General features: G+C 39.3%; 1 protein-coding gene across 1 annotated transcript in view; it reads right to left on the reverse strand.

Moving 5' to 3' along the window:
* The window catches only part of Lama1 (laminin subunit alpha 1), a 160,850-nt gene that overhangs the window by 101,043 nt on the left and 45,115 nt on the right, over positions 1-14,692 (reverse strand). The window contains exons 7-9 of the mRNA XM_027942923.2: positions 3,702-3,944; positions 2,337-2,516; positions 545-634 (exon numbers count right to left, since the gene is read on the reverse strand). Of these exons, the coding sequence (XP_027798724.2) occupies positions 545-634; positions 2,337-2,516; positions 3,702-3,944 (513 nt within the window). The remainder of the gene's footprint in view (positions 1-544; positions 635-2,336; positions 2,517-3,701; positions 3,945-14,692) is intronic.

The following is a 14,692-nucleotide window of genomic DNA, read 5'->3' on the forward strand; positions in this document are numbered from 1 at the left end:
ACTAAATATTTATCAATCTTGTTTATCTTTTCACAAAGTCAATGCATGTTGCATTGATCATTTTTATTATTATTTTTTTAAATTTTCAATTTCATTAAATTCATCTCTGATCTTAATTATTTTCTGTCTTCTAGTGATTTGGGATTGGTTTGTTCTTCTTTCTCTAGAGCCTTGAGGTATGACATTATATTTTTTATTTGTGATAAAAACAATAAGTAAGTAGAAAATCCATACCGCAGAGGAAGGGGAGCAAGGTTAGGGAGGAGGGGAGGGAAAGAAGAACTACTGGGTCTGGAAATGGAGCAAATTATATTCCATGCATGTTTGATTATGTCAAAAGGACCTCACTATTATATATAAATATAATACACTAATAAAAACATTAAAAATTAAAACAGTAAAATTTTATGAAAATATTTTTACTCTTTTGCTACATGAGTTTATACCTTTCAACATTTGCCTTGAATGCAAAAGAATACTGAAAATATTACAGTTACAACTTCTACGCTGAAGTTGCAGTAAATCGTCAAATACTAGAACTTACCTTTGTAGTTTCATCCCATGGGCAACTGCTAGCATGGCCAGAGCAAATGCACATCCCTCCAACAGAAATGTCCTTTATTGAATAGTAATACTAAAAAAAAAGAAATGTTACATACAGAAATTAAAACCTTTTTATTTCAGTGAAAAGAAAACACTGGCACTCCACAAATCTCTCAGGTATTGTGTTATCAGTAATCTAAAACTATATGTCCATTTCAAATTATATTTCATGCACAATGAATGTTGGTGCTCAATTAAAATCAATAATGCTCAAATCAACTCATCTACTAAATCTAAGAGTCTAAAAGAATTTTCCAGCTTGGCTGCATCTTAAACCAAAGAGATCATCTTCAAACCCCATCTTCCAAAACACCTAAAAAATACTGGGCAACTGAATTTAGTACTACATAAAAAAGATAATACATCACCAGCAAAGAAGATTTATCCTCCAAATGCAGTTAGTTTAATACACAAAAATCAGTAGATGTAAACAGCCTCACTAACAAAATAGTGTTTTTCTCTTAAGATTAGTTCTCACCACTTTGTAGATTTGTATATGTTAATAGATATCTTTTGGGATTTCATTTTCCATTATTCATTACTGTATATATAAATGTGATTCATTTTTAAAATTTTTTATTTGTTTTAATTAGTTATACATGACAGTAGACTACATTTATGCACTTTGATATATCATACATAGATGGGATATAATTTCTCATTTTTCTAAGTGTACATGTTGCAGAATCATATTGGTCAGGCAGTTATATATATATATAACAGTAATAATGTCTGTTTCATTCTACTATCTTTCCTCTCCCCACACTCCTCTCCTTCCCTCCCATCACATCCCTCTACCTAATCTAAGGTAATGCTATTCTTCCATAGTACCCCCCCACCCCACCCTTATTGTGAATTAGTGTCCACATATTAGAGAAAACATTTGGTCTTTGGTTTTGTGGGATTGGCTTAATTCGCTTAGCATGATATTTTCCAACTCCATCCACTTACTGGCAAATGCCATAATTTTACTCTTTTTTTAAAGCTGAGTAATATTCCATTGAGTATATATTCCACATTTTTTATTTTGAATATTGTAACAGTGTTAAATTCACTTACATTTACTAGTTGTTTCACATTTTCTATGCATATAAGCATGTCATCTATAAGTGGAGCTTTACTCTTACTGTGCTCTCTGTATGCCTTTGATTTATTTTTCTTGCATTATTGAACAAGAGCTTTACCAATAAACCATAAGATATTTCCAAGAGAAATTAAAGAAGATCTAGATAAGTGAGGAGGCACAGGATGTTCACGAACTGGATGATTCAATATTGTTAAGAGGTCTTCCAAAATTCATCTTAAATTGACGTTAAGCATCAATGGGGGCTAGGATTGAGGCTCAGGGGTACGGCACTTGCCTAGCATGTGTAAGACGCTGGGTTTGATCTTCCTTAGCACCACATAAAAATAAATAAATAAAATAAAGATATTTTTTAAAGATTTTCAATTGAATAAATGCCTTTTAAAAAAAAAGAATCAATAGAATTTCAGTGAAAATCTTTGCAGGCTTTTTTGGGGGGTGAGCGGGTAGGACACAATATCAGAGCTACCATGTAAAGGCAGCATTTGTATTAAAGGATATACAATGATATTTGATAAAATAAGGATATAACACCTGGGAAGAAAGAGAGCCAACCTGGGAGAACAACTAAATTGAAAACAAGAAAAGAGAATCTCCCTGAAACCAAACAAACTTATAACAATGGTGGTGGTGGGGCACATATACTCACTCGTCTTGTAACAATAGGGTCAAGGTCTTTGGGTTCTCGGTGGCTAAGGGTCATGAGATCTGCGTTGAGTGTCCTGATGCGCTGTAATCGAAGGCGGATATATCGTGCAGAGGTAAATTCCAACAACCTGGGGGAAGGATCATCAGCACTTGGTCTGCCATTGATGAGTGATGTATGAATCTAAAACATGAAGAAGAAAAATAAACAAATGTCATTTTTTTTTAAAGAGAGAGAGAGAGGGGAGGGAGGGTGAGAGAGAGAGAGAGAAATTTTTAATATTTATTTTTCAGTTTTTGGTGGACACAACATCTTTATTTTATTTTTATGTGGTGCTGAGGATCGAACCCAGCGCCCCGAGCATGCCAGGTGAGCACATTATCGCTTGAGCCACATCCCCAGCCCACAAATGTCATTTTTAAGCATGGCAAAAATATAGCCCTGCTGGCTTAATTTCAGGATATAATCTTTAGCAAGATACAAAATCAAACCCAAACAATCAAATACTTGTCAAAATTTAACATGTGTTAACATGAATCACTGCGACCCACATCACATCTTCAATTTACAAGAGTTATCCATTCCAGTGTCTGAGGTTGCTGGGGATCTTTAACTGGGCATCTCTCCTGCGTGGTAAGGATATTTTAAACATCTATTATTAAGCTATGGCTTCTCAGAAACAAATTCTAAAATCCATGAAGAGGCTGGGGAGAGCAAGAAAAGGGTGCCAAAAGCCATAATCATAACCTGCTCTCTTAATTAATCTCTGCTCTTGAAACAATGCAGGGCTTTCTACAGAGTCCCTGTTGTGAAGAGCACTTCAGAGAGGTTTTTGTAGTTTTATCTCATCAAGTCAGGTGCTACTGAAGAATGTGCTGCTTTCATTACACTCTGACTTTAATGAAGTGTGTGCCACCTGGGTGTGCTGAGCATGGAGCTGTGACATTTTATGGGCATCTCCCAGTCCTCAAATCCCTCCAAACAGAGCTACAGAGAAAATTGGGAACTACATCTTTTAGAAGCATTTTGGCTGTCGTTTTAATATTTCAACAAACTTTCTCGTCCTGGTGTTATGGAAAGATGCTCTGAAGGAGGAACTGATGGACTTATTCCATTACAACAGAGTAAAAAATGCAGGACCTCCATGAAGGGAAGAAATCAATGGGGTAAAATTAATCTGCAGTGAAATTAATCATACTAGGCAGCATTCAGGGCTACTTTAAATAGAAGTAGGTAGCTGTAGTGAAGGTCTTTATATTGAGAGCAATCGATTTTGTGTGTTCGATATCTGCTCCTACAAGGGCTATCTCAACATTTGAGGCAGGGGTCTCTGAGGAGGAAAAGCTGTCACCACCGTGGGCACGGTACCTCTCCATGATCCAGTGGTATCAGTCTAGAATAATAGGAGGTGCAGATCACTTCGTTGTCGGCTCTGTAAGTGGGCGGCCCCCGTCTTGGAGTTATGTTGTAGCGTGTCAAACACTCTGTGTCACTGACTGCATAATACTGCCAGGGGCTGAACGTGGTGCCATCCAGAGAGCGCTCCAAAATCCAGTTTCCAGGTCTGGGGGCATTGGCGGCTTTAATGATGACATAGGCAACTTGAAAAACCTGAAACAAAGACATTGGAAAATCCCAACCCAGAATCAGTGTGTCAGAGGCAGAGAAACACTGCATGAGTGCGATTACATGTGGAATCCAAGATAGTCCATTCACAAAAGTGTGATTGCCAGGGGCTGGAGGAGGGGAGAATGAGGGAACGTGTGTCCAGGAGCACGTTTCAGTTATGCAAGATGAGTAAGTTCTGGGGGTCTCATGTACAATGTGTCTATAGGGAACAATATTGTGTATTAACAGGGTAGATAGCTCTTATCTGAAGAGATGGTTATATTCCTTGTCTTGATTATGGTTATTATTTCACAAGGCACAGGTATATGAAATCATTAAATTATGCCCATTAAATATGTGAAATTTCTTTTAAATTAAAAAAGAAGAAGCAGCAGTCATTGCTCAAAAAGCAAAGTAGTTCTTGAGAAAACTATTATATGATGATTGCCAATGTCTCTTTATGCTTTTGTTAGGTAGGAGACAGGGCATGGGGAAAGGATAGAAAAGTGAGAGAGAGGTTACCAACCACCTAACACTCTGCCTGAAGGCCCTATGGTGAGGGGAAGCTGGGCCATCTTGTGGTTAAAGGAAGGAAGCTACACCACCACAGAGTTCAGGACCTTGAAGGGAAAGTCCCAGATCTTGATCCTGGGCATGAACAATAGCTTGAGGGAGGGACCTAAAGTTAACTAGCTGTTAGTTAACATATCATTAGGATTGCAGTTTGCTCCCCCTCTGTGCATTAGGGAGGGAGCCTTTTGCATGCACAGTAGAAAATAAATTATGGCAGGTTCAGCTGTCAATCAAGGTGTCAATCAACCCCAAATCCACCCTGGGAAGAACTAGCACAGCTCAATAAAGTAAGCTCCACTGTGTAGATAGGGCCTGGAGCTACTTCAGAGCCGCGCCCACTCTGTTTTCTCCAAGAGTGCTCTGTTTACCTTTGCTTTGTTTACCAACCTCCTCAGTCTTGGTCAGGACTGGGCACCTCCTGGGGACCCCTGCCACATGCCAGTAACACATTTGTGTATAACTGCTCATACACATTAATCAGAAATATGTCTTATGTCCTGGCATTTATTTTCATAATAAACTCAAAAAGCACTCACAAATAAATTTGCACTTTTATTATTAGCAGTATTAGCATTAACGTAAGTACTTATTCTATTGTTTCCCAAGTCTTTTACCTGGATTCTGGCTAGTAATAGTAGTATTATATTTCATTAATCGTAATGTTAAATGTATTTCTCACAGTGATTAGGTGACTTGGAGACAATAGATCTGAATAGGATAAAAAAACAGTTAGCCCACTACATGTCTACTAAATCGGCTAAAATCCGAAATACTGACAACACCCAATGCTGGTGAGGACGTGGAACAACAAGAACTCTCATTCACTGCTGGTAGGAATGCAAAAAAAGGTGCAGCCTTTTGAGGACAGTTTGACAGTTTCTTATAAAACTAAACACCAATTCATCCAATAACCATGCTTCTTGACATTTACTCCAATGAACTGAAGACTCATAGAACTTGCACACAGATGTTTACAATTGCTTTATTCATAACTGGCAAAATTTGGAAGCAACCATGAAGGCCTTGCAAGGTAAATAGATGCACAAAATATATGCATTCAGATAATGAAATAGCATTTGAGGGGGTGGGGTGCCAGGGGTTAAACTCAGGGCACTCGACCACTGAGCCACATCCCCAGCCCTGTTTGTATTTTATTAAGAGACAGGGTTTCACTAGCTTGCTTAGCACCCACTGTTGCTGAGGCTGGCTTTCAACTCATGATCCTCCTGCCTCAGCCTCCCGAGCTGCTGGGATTACAGGCATGTGCCACTGTGCCGAGCTTGAAATAGCATTCTTAAAAAAAAATAATAATAATAGAATTCAAAATAAGGAGGAAGCAAAGCAAAAGAGGATACAGCTGACTATTAACAGAATGAGGAAACTGGCCAGACAAACCTTGGATTTGGAAAGAACTTTGTGTATAACTAGCCCCAAATCCTGCACCAGGAAGGAATCATCTCTCCAACAACCCAGCCCTCCTGGGAGCACTTCCAGAGACAGAAAATTCATTGGTTCCTAAGACAGCACTTTTGTTTTATGACAAGTCTACATTGCAGGTTCTTTCTTTTTACACTTATTCAAGGTCTGCCATAAATTTCTATGTACTGGAGAGAAAGAAAAGATGTAGGATTCCACATTGATGTAACTGTCGTTCAAACATTTGAACATAACTATCATATATCTCTCCAGAACTCAGAAAAGAAGTCTTTTCATTTTTTGCTTCAACATTCTGGTTTCTTAAAAACATTCATTATTTATCAAGGTACCATCACCTTCTCATGATGTTCTGGACACAAGCTTATTTTAAAACACGGTTTCCAGGAACTCAGCACAAAATTCCAAATGCTTCTAAATTGGGAAGAAAGAGTGAAAACACCATGTCCCTCATTTCAGTCCTTCAGTCTTTGGGAGCAAATTTGGATTGTTAACTCAACAAAAAGGACAGTCCCTTTCCATGTGAGCTGCTATTTAGTCCAGATTCCCTCTAACTCAGATAGCTATGTGCAATTTAAAAAAAAAAGTCCACTATTTTCTGTTTTTTAAATATACAGTCATCTCTCTGTATTGTGAGATGTGTGTCTGAGTTCAGACAACCACAGCTTGAAAGTATATTTCAAAAACTGCATCCGAACTGAACATGTACAGACTTCTTGTCATTGTTCCCTATTAAATGATACACTATAACAAGTGTTTACATAGCGTTTCCATGGTGTTAAGTGTTGTAAGTAATCTAGAGACGATTTAAAATATATGAGAGGGCATGCATAGGTTCATGCAAAGACAGTGCCATTTTATATGGGGGACTTGAGGGTTATGGATTCTGGTATTCTCAAGTTGTCCTGGAACCACTCCCCACGGACAGTAAAGACCAACTGTATACATAATACATGCATGTAAAAGTGTACATAAACATGCAAGTTTGTATATATATGTTTGTATGACAATATTAATTTATATATGTGCATATGTATATGCTTGTGTATATGTATGTTTTTGTTTGTGCATATGTTTGTGTGTGCACATACATTTGTGTGTACATCTGAGCATGTATGTTTGTGTGTGTGTGTATATGTTTGTTATGCATAACACACATACACACACACAAGTAAGTTGTTCACTTACTCTGAGTCTTATTGTCTCTGGGATTTTGGGGTTTTGTTTTTTTAGCCTCTCCTCATCAATTCCAGGAACACAAGAGCTCTTTAAACCTAACCCATCACAAACCAAATAATTTTATATTCACCTACTAATTCTCGGGAATCCATAGGCAAGGACAACCCTATCTTGTTCTAATAACTCTGTTCACTCACAAGAAACGTTCCCTGGCCGAGTTTGGTACGTGGGTGATATGAGGTGCCTGATATCTGGGCTCTCCACGTTCGGGCGTTGTCTTGCTATAGAAAGCAACCACTGTTTCTAAAGCACATTAGAAGCAAAACCATGTCCTCAGGGTTTTGATAAATGAGGACAGGGCAGAACACCCTCCTCTGTACTTGTCACTGTCCTAGTGCTTTGCAAATATTTTCAGCATAAAAGCAGAGCTCTATCCCTGTAATGCCAGTAGCTCCGGACGCTGAGGCAGGAGGATGACAAGTTCTAGGTCAGCCTCAGCAACTTAGGAAGACCCTAAGGAACTTAGGGAGACTGTCTCAAAATAAAAAGGGCTGAGGATGTGGCTCAGTGATTTAGGGACCCTGGGTTCAATCCTGGGTAGCAGAAGGAAAAAAAAAGTAAAACTTTATGAGCACATGGACCATTATCACATTCCACTGTGCACGTGTGAAATTAGGACTTACAGAATGGAGGCCTGGAGCAACTGGAGAGAAACTGTTTACAGACATCATTTACAAAGATAATGGAAATGGGATGTATTTACCTTCTGTTTTCCAGTTTCATCTCTGAAAATGCAAAGGACTAACAGACTTCTTACCACATGTATGTAAGAGCTTACTCATATTATTTCATTTAACCCCAAATGACACTGCTAGTGTTTTTACATATATGGAAACTCATGTAAAGAAAAGTCAAAGAACAAGTTAGTGAGGTACAGGTCCTAATAGGAAACCAGGAGTTCCCCCCCTCAGTCCTCGGCCACCATGCATAAGGCCTGCCAGAGTACAAGCTCTCCACCTCTGACCTCGCCCTGCACTTTCTTTTTGTGACAACAACAGTAACAACAACAAAGACTTTCACACTCACTGGGAAACCAGGTTCTAAAGAGACACAAGGGCACATGTTCCATTTAATTCTGGAGTTTCTGTCGTGGGAGCTAAGGATCAGTGTGGGGAGGGAATGGAGAATATGCAAGAAACAAAAATGAGTAAATATTTATAATGACATATTGATTAATGATAATCTTCATTGGTGTTAATAAATACCATTAATAATAATATGAGCAATGAACATGAACATTAATTTATTACTCTAATCAAATTACAGAGCACTTACTGTGGCCAGTGATAAATGCTTTTTGAGAATGACTGACTCTGTGACTCCTTGGAACTGCCTTCTTCTCATGAAGTAAATACTATTATTTCCTGTACTTTACAAATGAGGAAACTGAGGCACAGAAAGATGAAGTCATCTTCCTGGGATGTCACAAGTAAAACCTGTATAACAAACGGTGTGCCCTCATAACCACTGCACAACATGACCTCCAGAGATTGCCAGGGTAAGGGAGGCAGGAATCCTGGGCTGAGGTAACTGATGAGAACCAACCCCATTTCCCCACACTCTTACTTCCAGCAGCAGCATTTATTTTAACACCATGTTCTGGTAGCTTATCAAACCCTTGTCAGCTTTTGTACTGACAATTCAGCCATGCACAAAAAAATTAGGCCAAATGGAAGAGAAGCTATAGAGGAGAAACTTCAGGACACATCTTCCAGGAAGACTTCTATTAGAAGTCAGTCATTATTCTCACAATCTCTCAATAGTCATCAAGGTTGTCCCCAAAGGGCAGACCAGGAGACAAATGAAAATCAGACCCTGAGCTCTAAGTCGGACAGAGGAAAAGGATATTATGAAGGGTATAAGTACAAATTGTCTTCACTTAAACCCTGTTATGGGCTGATTATGCCCCCTCCCAAATTCTATAGGGTAAGTCCCACCCTCTAGTACCTCAGAATGTGACTGTATTTGGAAACAGGGCCTTGAAAGGGGTGACTTAAGTAAAATGAGGCTGATCTAAAATGACTGTGTCCTTACAAAAAAGCGATTTGGACACAGACACACACAGAGGGAAGATCATGTGAAGAGACAGGGAAAAGATGGGCACCTACAAGCCAACAAGAAAGGGCTCAGAGAAAACCAAACCCACCAACACCTGGATCTCAGATTTTCAGGCTCTAAATCTGTGAGAAATAAATTTCGCTTGCTGAAGGCACATAGTCTGTGATATTTGTTATGGTGGTTTGAGTTGCCTAAGATAAGCCCTAATTTAAGAATCTGGTGTTGATAAACAGGTCTTATAGCTAAGGTAGAAAAAAGCAAGGGATTCTGTGTATAGAGAATTTTAAACTTTGTTCAAATAAAATCCACTATATCTCTGTTGTCCCTTTCTGGCATGGTTGACTAAACTGCCTTTTCTCCCAATATAAGGTTGGCTGAACACAAACTGTTGACACAGGGGTTTTCACTGGACCCAGACTCATCCCAGTCTTGCCAAACCTACAGCTGATACAGCCCTTCTTAAATCCACTTTCATCCCAGTTCTCCGTCCAGTGGCCTTCGTTAATGATCACTGGAATGCACATAAACATTGTCACATAAATAAAGTAGGCACACATCAAACACCACTGTCTACAGAGGAATCCACACAGGAATGTCCATGTGGACCTCAATCTTAACTTAAATATAGTAAATCCATCTCAGGCCCACAAGTCTAAAAATCACAGAGAGCCTAACCTTCCAAGGTCAGAGGCCCATTTCCCATGTGCAGTGAGAAGTCTCTCCTCTCCACAGAAAGGACAGTTGTGTTCTGCACAACTGTGGTCTCAGGAAATCTTTGGGGCCCGAGACCATACGTGAATCCCTTCTGTAAATTGCCCATTAAAAAAAAAACTTAACTGTCCCCATGGCTGTAACCAAACAGGGAATGAGGGAGTGTTTTCTCTCTTAGGTGAAAGGAAATGAACTTCTCACAGGTGAAAGAGATTTAGGTTAATAGTTAAGTGTATTTGATAAATAATATTGCTTGACAACCCTAAAAATAAAGGGAATTTGTGTTTTATTAGCTTTCTTGCTTATAAAATTATTAGAGAATGAAATTTAAAATGACTGCTTGAATTACTCTTTATTGCTGGAGAATAAAGAAGCAATTATTTCAGAGAAGACTCATTCCTAATGCTGATGTGAATCACTTTCAGTCTTACAGCATATCCATCACGAAAGCACCTGGTCCATTCATGACTGAGTGAAGAAGCAGCAAAATCTATGAAGGACAAGTAACATGGACAGCTTAGATGTCTGCTGAGGAAGAATGTGTGCAATATACATTTTAGATCTTTTAGGAGCTATTACCTGAAAATGTCTTTTCTATTGTATTTTGGTTGTGTGTTTTACTGTTTTCCCTCGTTTAACCCAGGAGGTCTCACTATTCTGTATCTAGAACACCTATTAAAGAACTGAGCAATATTATAGATGACCTAGATATAGAACTATGAACTATGGAACATAATGGGTCAAGGCCAGTATATACAACTAAAGTAAAAGAAAGAAAGAGAGAAAGAAAGAAAGAATAAGTAGAGATTTGTCTTTCTGTGAATTTGGTGCTGACATTAGACATGAAAAATAAGCGTATGAAAGACCTGTAACTTCTCCCCTACCCCCAGTGCACCCACTTCTTTATTTTTGCTTTATCTTTCTACTGGGAGGAGGAGGGACTGGATGCCAGTGTTGATCAGTTCAGATCAAGCAGGTTTCTTTCCTTAAAATTCCTAAGATGCATGTCTCAGAACATCAAGGAACACTCACTTTTGATCCATGATGAAATACTTAAGTAGACGCTGAGGAAAAGCTAAAGATGATTACCGACAAGAAGGCACAGAAGTAGGAGTCCATTTAACAAGTAAACAGTAGTCTGTAATCAGCAATCTGGAGATGGGAAAGGAATTTTTAAAACATCTGTCAGAAGTAATTCTGTTTTCCATCAACTGGAAAGACTATTTCAAAAAGAGTCCACTGGGAAGCTGACCCTGGTCCAAGTGCTACTCTTTCCATTTGAGAGTGACTATTAGTGTTATTTCAAAAGTAAAGTTGGAACCACTTTACCTAAGAAGTCAAAACTGAAAAGAGGTCAGTCTCCACTTCCAGTCCCAATGTATTTCTCCATTATATTGCCTAATTTCACCAAATATTCAGGAATGATTTTCCTAATTTGTGGGAAATTGGTTGGAATAACCTCAGAAACCCAACCAGGCATGTCACCAAATGTCCTTTGTGGGGATCTACACTTTTCCTCCATTCCTTGTAAACTCCATGTGACAATCCAGCTCCCCTTGGAATGAGATGAACCTACTTGTGAAATACAGTGACAGGCCATTCTCAGACCAAGTGTTTAACACACAGGACACTGGGAGACATCTGTGATCTGAATTATAGCATACTGAGAACAGGGAATGTCCCCTAACAATTTTTCATTGTTCCTCTTTCCCAACCCCTAACTCTGACCTTGCCCAGACCTGTCTAGTTTTCACCTAGGAACATCTTAGCCTTTGAAATTACACAAGGGTTTTCTCCAAAAGAAAGCTCCTCACTTGTTCATCTTGGAAGGGATGTGGCAAATAAATAGTTTCTCTTTCCGTCCCTCCTGACTGTGGCAATAGGCTCTAAAATCTGTCATGGAGACTGGCAAAAAAGAAGTCAGTAATATTCCAGCAAAACTGGAGGTTGTGGCCTAGCTGGGTGCTGTGGAGGTCTGTGACACACCTCCTCCTGCCTCATAGGTTGAAAGGACACATGTGCATCTGCCTTGGCAGCTTTGCTCTGTGGGTCAGCTGACCTGTGTACTCTGGGAACAGCCTGCCCAGTCAAATGACAGCACACACAAGCCTAGGGTAGGAGAGTCAGTAATTCCTTAGCTAGGAAAATGGCTGTTCCTCCCTGAGGAGGTATGAAGGAAGGCTGGGCACAGAAGCAGCCCCCTTGGACACAGGAGACCTTGTGAGTCAGTTTTCCATTATTGTAACAAATACCTGAGATGATCACCTTAAAAAGAGGAAAGGTTTATTTCAGCTCATACTTTTGGAGATTTCAGTCCATCGTCACTTGGCACCATCACTTGAGCTCAGAACATCATGGTGGAGACACGTGTTGGGGAAGGCCTTCTCCCCTCATGGTGGCCAGAAATTGGGCCAGGGTCCCAATTAACCCTTTCCAGGGCACATTCCCAATGACCTAACTTTTTCCCAATATGCTCCACCTCCCAATAGCACCATGGGCTAGGACCAAGCCCTTAACACATGGGACTTCCAGGGACATTTAAGATCTAAACTATCACAGACCAGGAACAAGGGATACCAGTAACAATTTTTCATTCAAGCCTTATCCCATAGATATTAATTGAACATGTGTTTTGTAACAGGGACTATGGCAGATGCTACGAATACAGCATGATTTGGAGGCTTAGTCTGGGGTCTTTGTGGCCTGGATACCTTAATGGGAAAGATAGAGGTTGCCTAATTCACCAGGGAGAAAGTCAGGGGTTGGGTGTGGTGGAGGCCAGTTGGGTCTGGAGAAGGTGGGCTAGTCAGTGAAGCTTTCTCCAAAAGCTTCTGTAAATTTAGGGGAAGACTAGGGAGATGTCTAGGTAATGGAAGCAATGGACAGAGGGACAGGAAGGATACCCTGAGAGCCCGAGCATGGATGGAGAGAGACTACAAGTGGCCTTGTTGGCATGAGTAAGGAGAGCCAGAGGGAGACTGGACAGGCAGGGTAGGCATCCCAGAGGTCTTTGTCCCTCATGGTAATACTCTTAGACCACTTAAGACCTTAAACCATGGAGTGACAGGGTCATGAGGGATGAAAGATCATGGAGTTGGATGTCAGTACTCGGAAATCATGAGAGATGGTGGTGTTGACTTTATAAAGACCAAAAGACCAGAGTAAGAGATAACAGCAAGTAGGTCTCAAAGAGTCTTCTACAAGGTCAGACTGTGAGTGAGGAAGAACATATGAAGAGGCTAAACAGGGCTTTTCAGCTCAGTCCAGATCCCTCTGTTCATTATGAGGAAGCTGGAGGGGGTATACCCCCACTCACTTTCCCACACTTTCCTCTTCTATTCTCAGACCCAGAGAATTTCTGGTAGCAAACTCAAGTTATTTTTACTCCGTCTCCTAGTTTGCCCATCGACTCCTTTTTGCCACAGTAGGTGTAGCAACAATGAAGAGCTTATAGCTTTACATCCTTTCTCATCCTTCATTAGAAACACCATCATCACAGCCAAAGAAAGTACAAGGGCCTTAATGATTAAGCCTCACAAACCCAACTGCAGAGACTGTCTAGAAAAGCTGGGAAAATCTGTACTGAACTAATTCCATTATACATTAACCTATTTAGTTATACATTTACAACTCCCAGAAACAATAATGATACACTTTCTTTCCTTTGCTCACTAACTGAAGCATTTCGTTTTTATACTAGAAAGGTTAGAAAGTATCATTTTGTGTGTGCACCTAAAGTTTCACTCTGGATGTAGGTCCTTGGTCTACATCCTATTTGAAGATTTCCCTTTTTCTTTTAAACATCTAACTTCATTGAGCATCTATCATTTTCCATGTATTGAACTAATAAATCGTCACTTTTAAAGCTTATTTTAAAAATCCAAATATGTAGGATACATAACATGTAGAAAGGCTTTTGATTATTAAAAAAGATGTGGTAGGAACATAAAATGGTGCCACTAGTATGGAAAACAGCTTAGTGGTACTCAAAAAAATTAAATAAAGAATGTGATCCAGCAACTGTACTTCTAGGTATACATCCCAAAAACGTGAAAGCAGGAACTCAGTTGTTTGCACATAAATGTGTATAGCAGCATTTTTTACAATAGCCAAAAGGTGAAAACAAGGCAAACATCTGTCAAAAGATGAAAGGCTAAGCAAAATTTGGGATATAACATACAATTTTCATTATTCACCTTAAAGAAGAATAAAATTTGATGCATACTAAAACATGAATAAACTTGAAACAAAAGGACAAATATCATTTCCCTCATGTATGCTACCCAGAGTAGTCAAATTCATAGATGGAAAGTAGAATACAATTTACCAGGAATTGGGGTGAGAGAAGAATGTGGAGTTAGTGTTTAATGGGACAGAATTTCACTTTTGCACAATGAAGTTCTGGGGATGGATGGTGGGGTAGTTGTCCAACAAAGTGAATGTTCTTAATGCCTCTGAACTCTATAATATACACGTAGGATGGTTAAAATGGTAAATTTTGCATTGTGCATATTTTACAAGAACCAGGAAAAAAAAAGTAAAAATAAGGAGAGAAAATGGAATGAAGATTCTACCTTCTGTGGCGATATCTACATGAAAAATGGGCAGGAATGTGGTATTTCCAGATAGGAGTCAACTATGAAGAAACTCACATGCCCTGATGCAAACATCTTATCTTTCTCATGATCCTATTTCTTTCATGTTTTTAAGAAGCTCAAGCAAGGAATGAGGATGCC

This window comes from Marmota flaviventris, chromosome 16, assembly GCF_047511675.1.
Source record: "Marmota flaviventris isolate mMarFla1 chromosome 16, mMarFla1.hap1, whole genome shotgun sequence".
In the NCBI taxonomy this organism is placed as follows: Eukaryota; Metazoa; Chordata; class Mammalia; order Rodentia; family Sciuridae; genus Marmota; species Marmota flaviventris.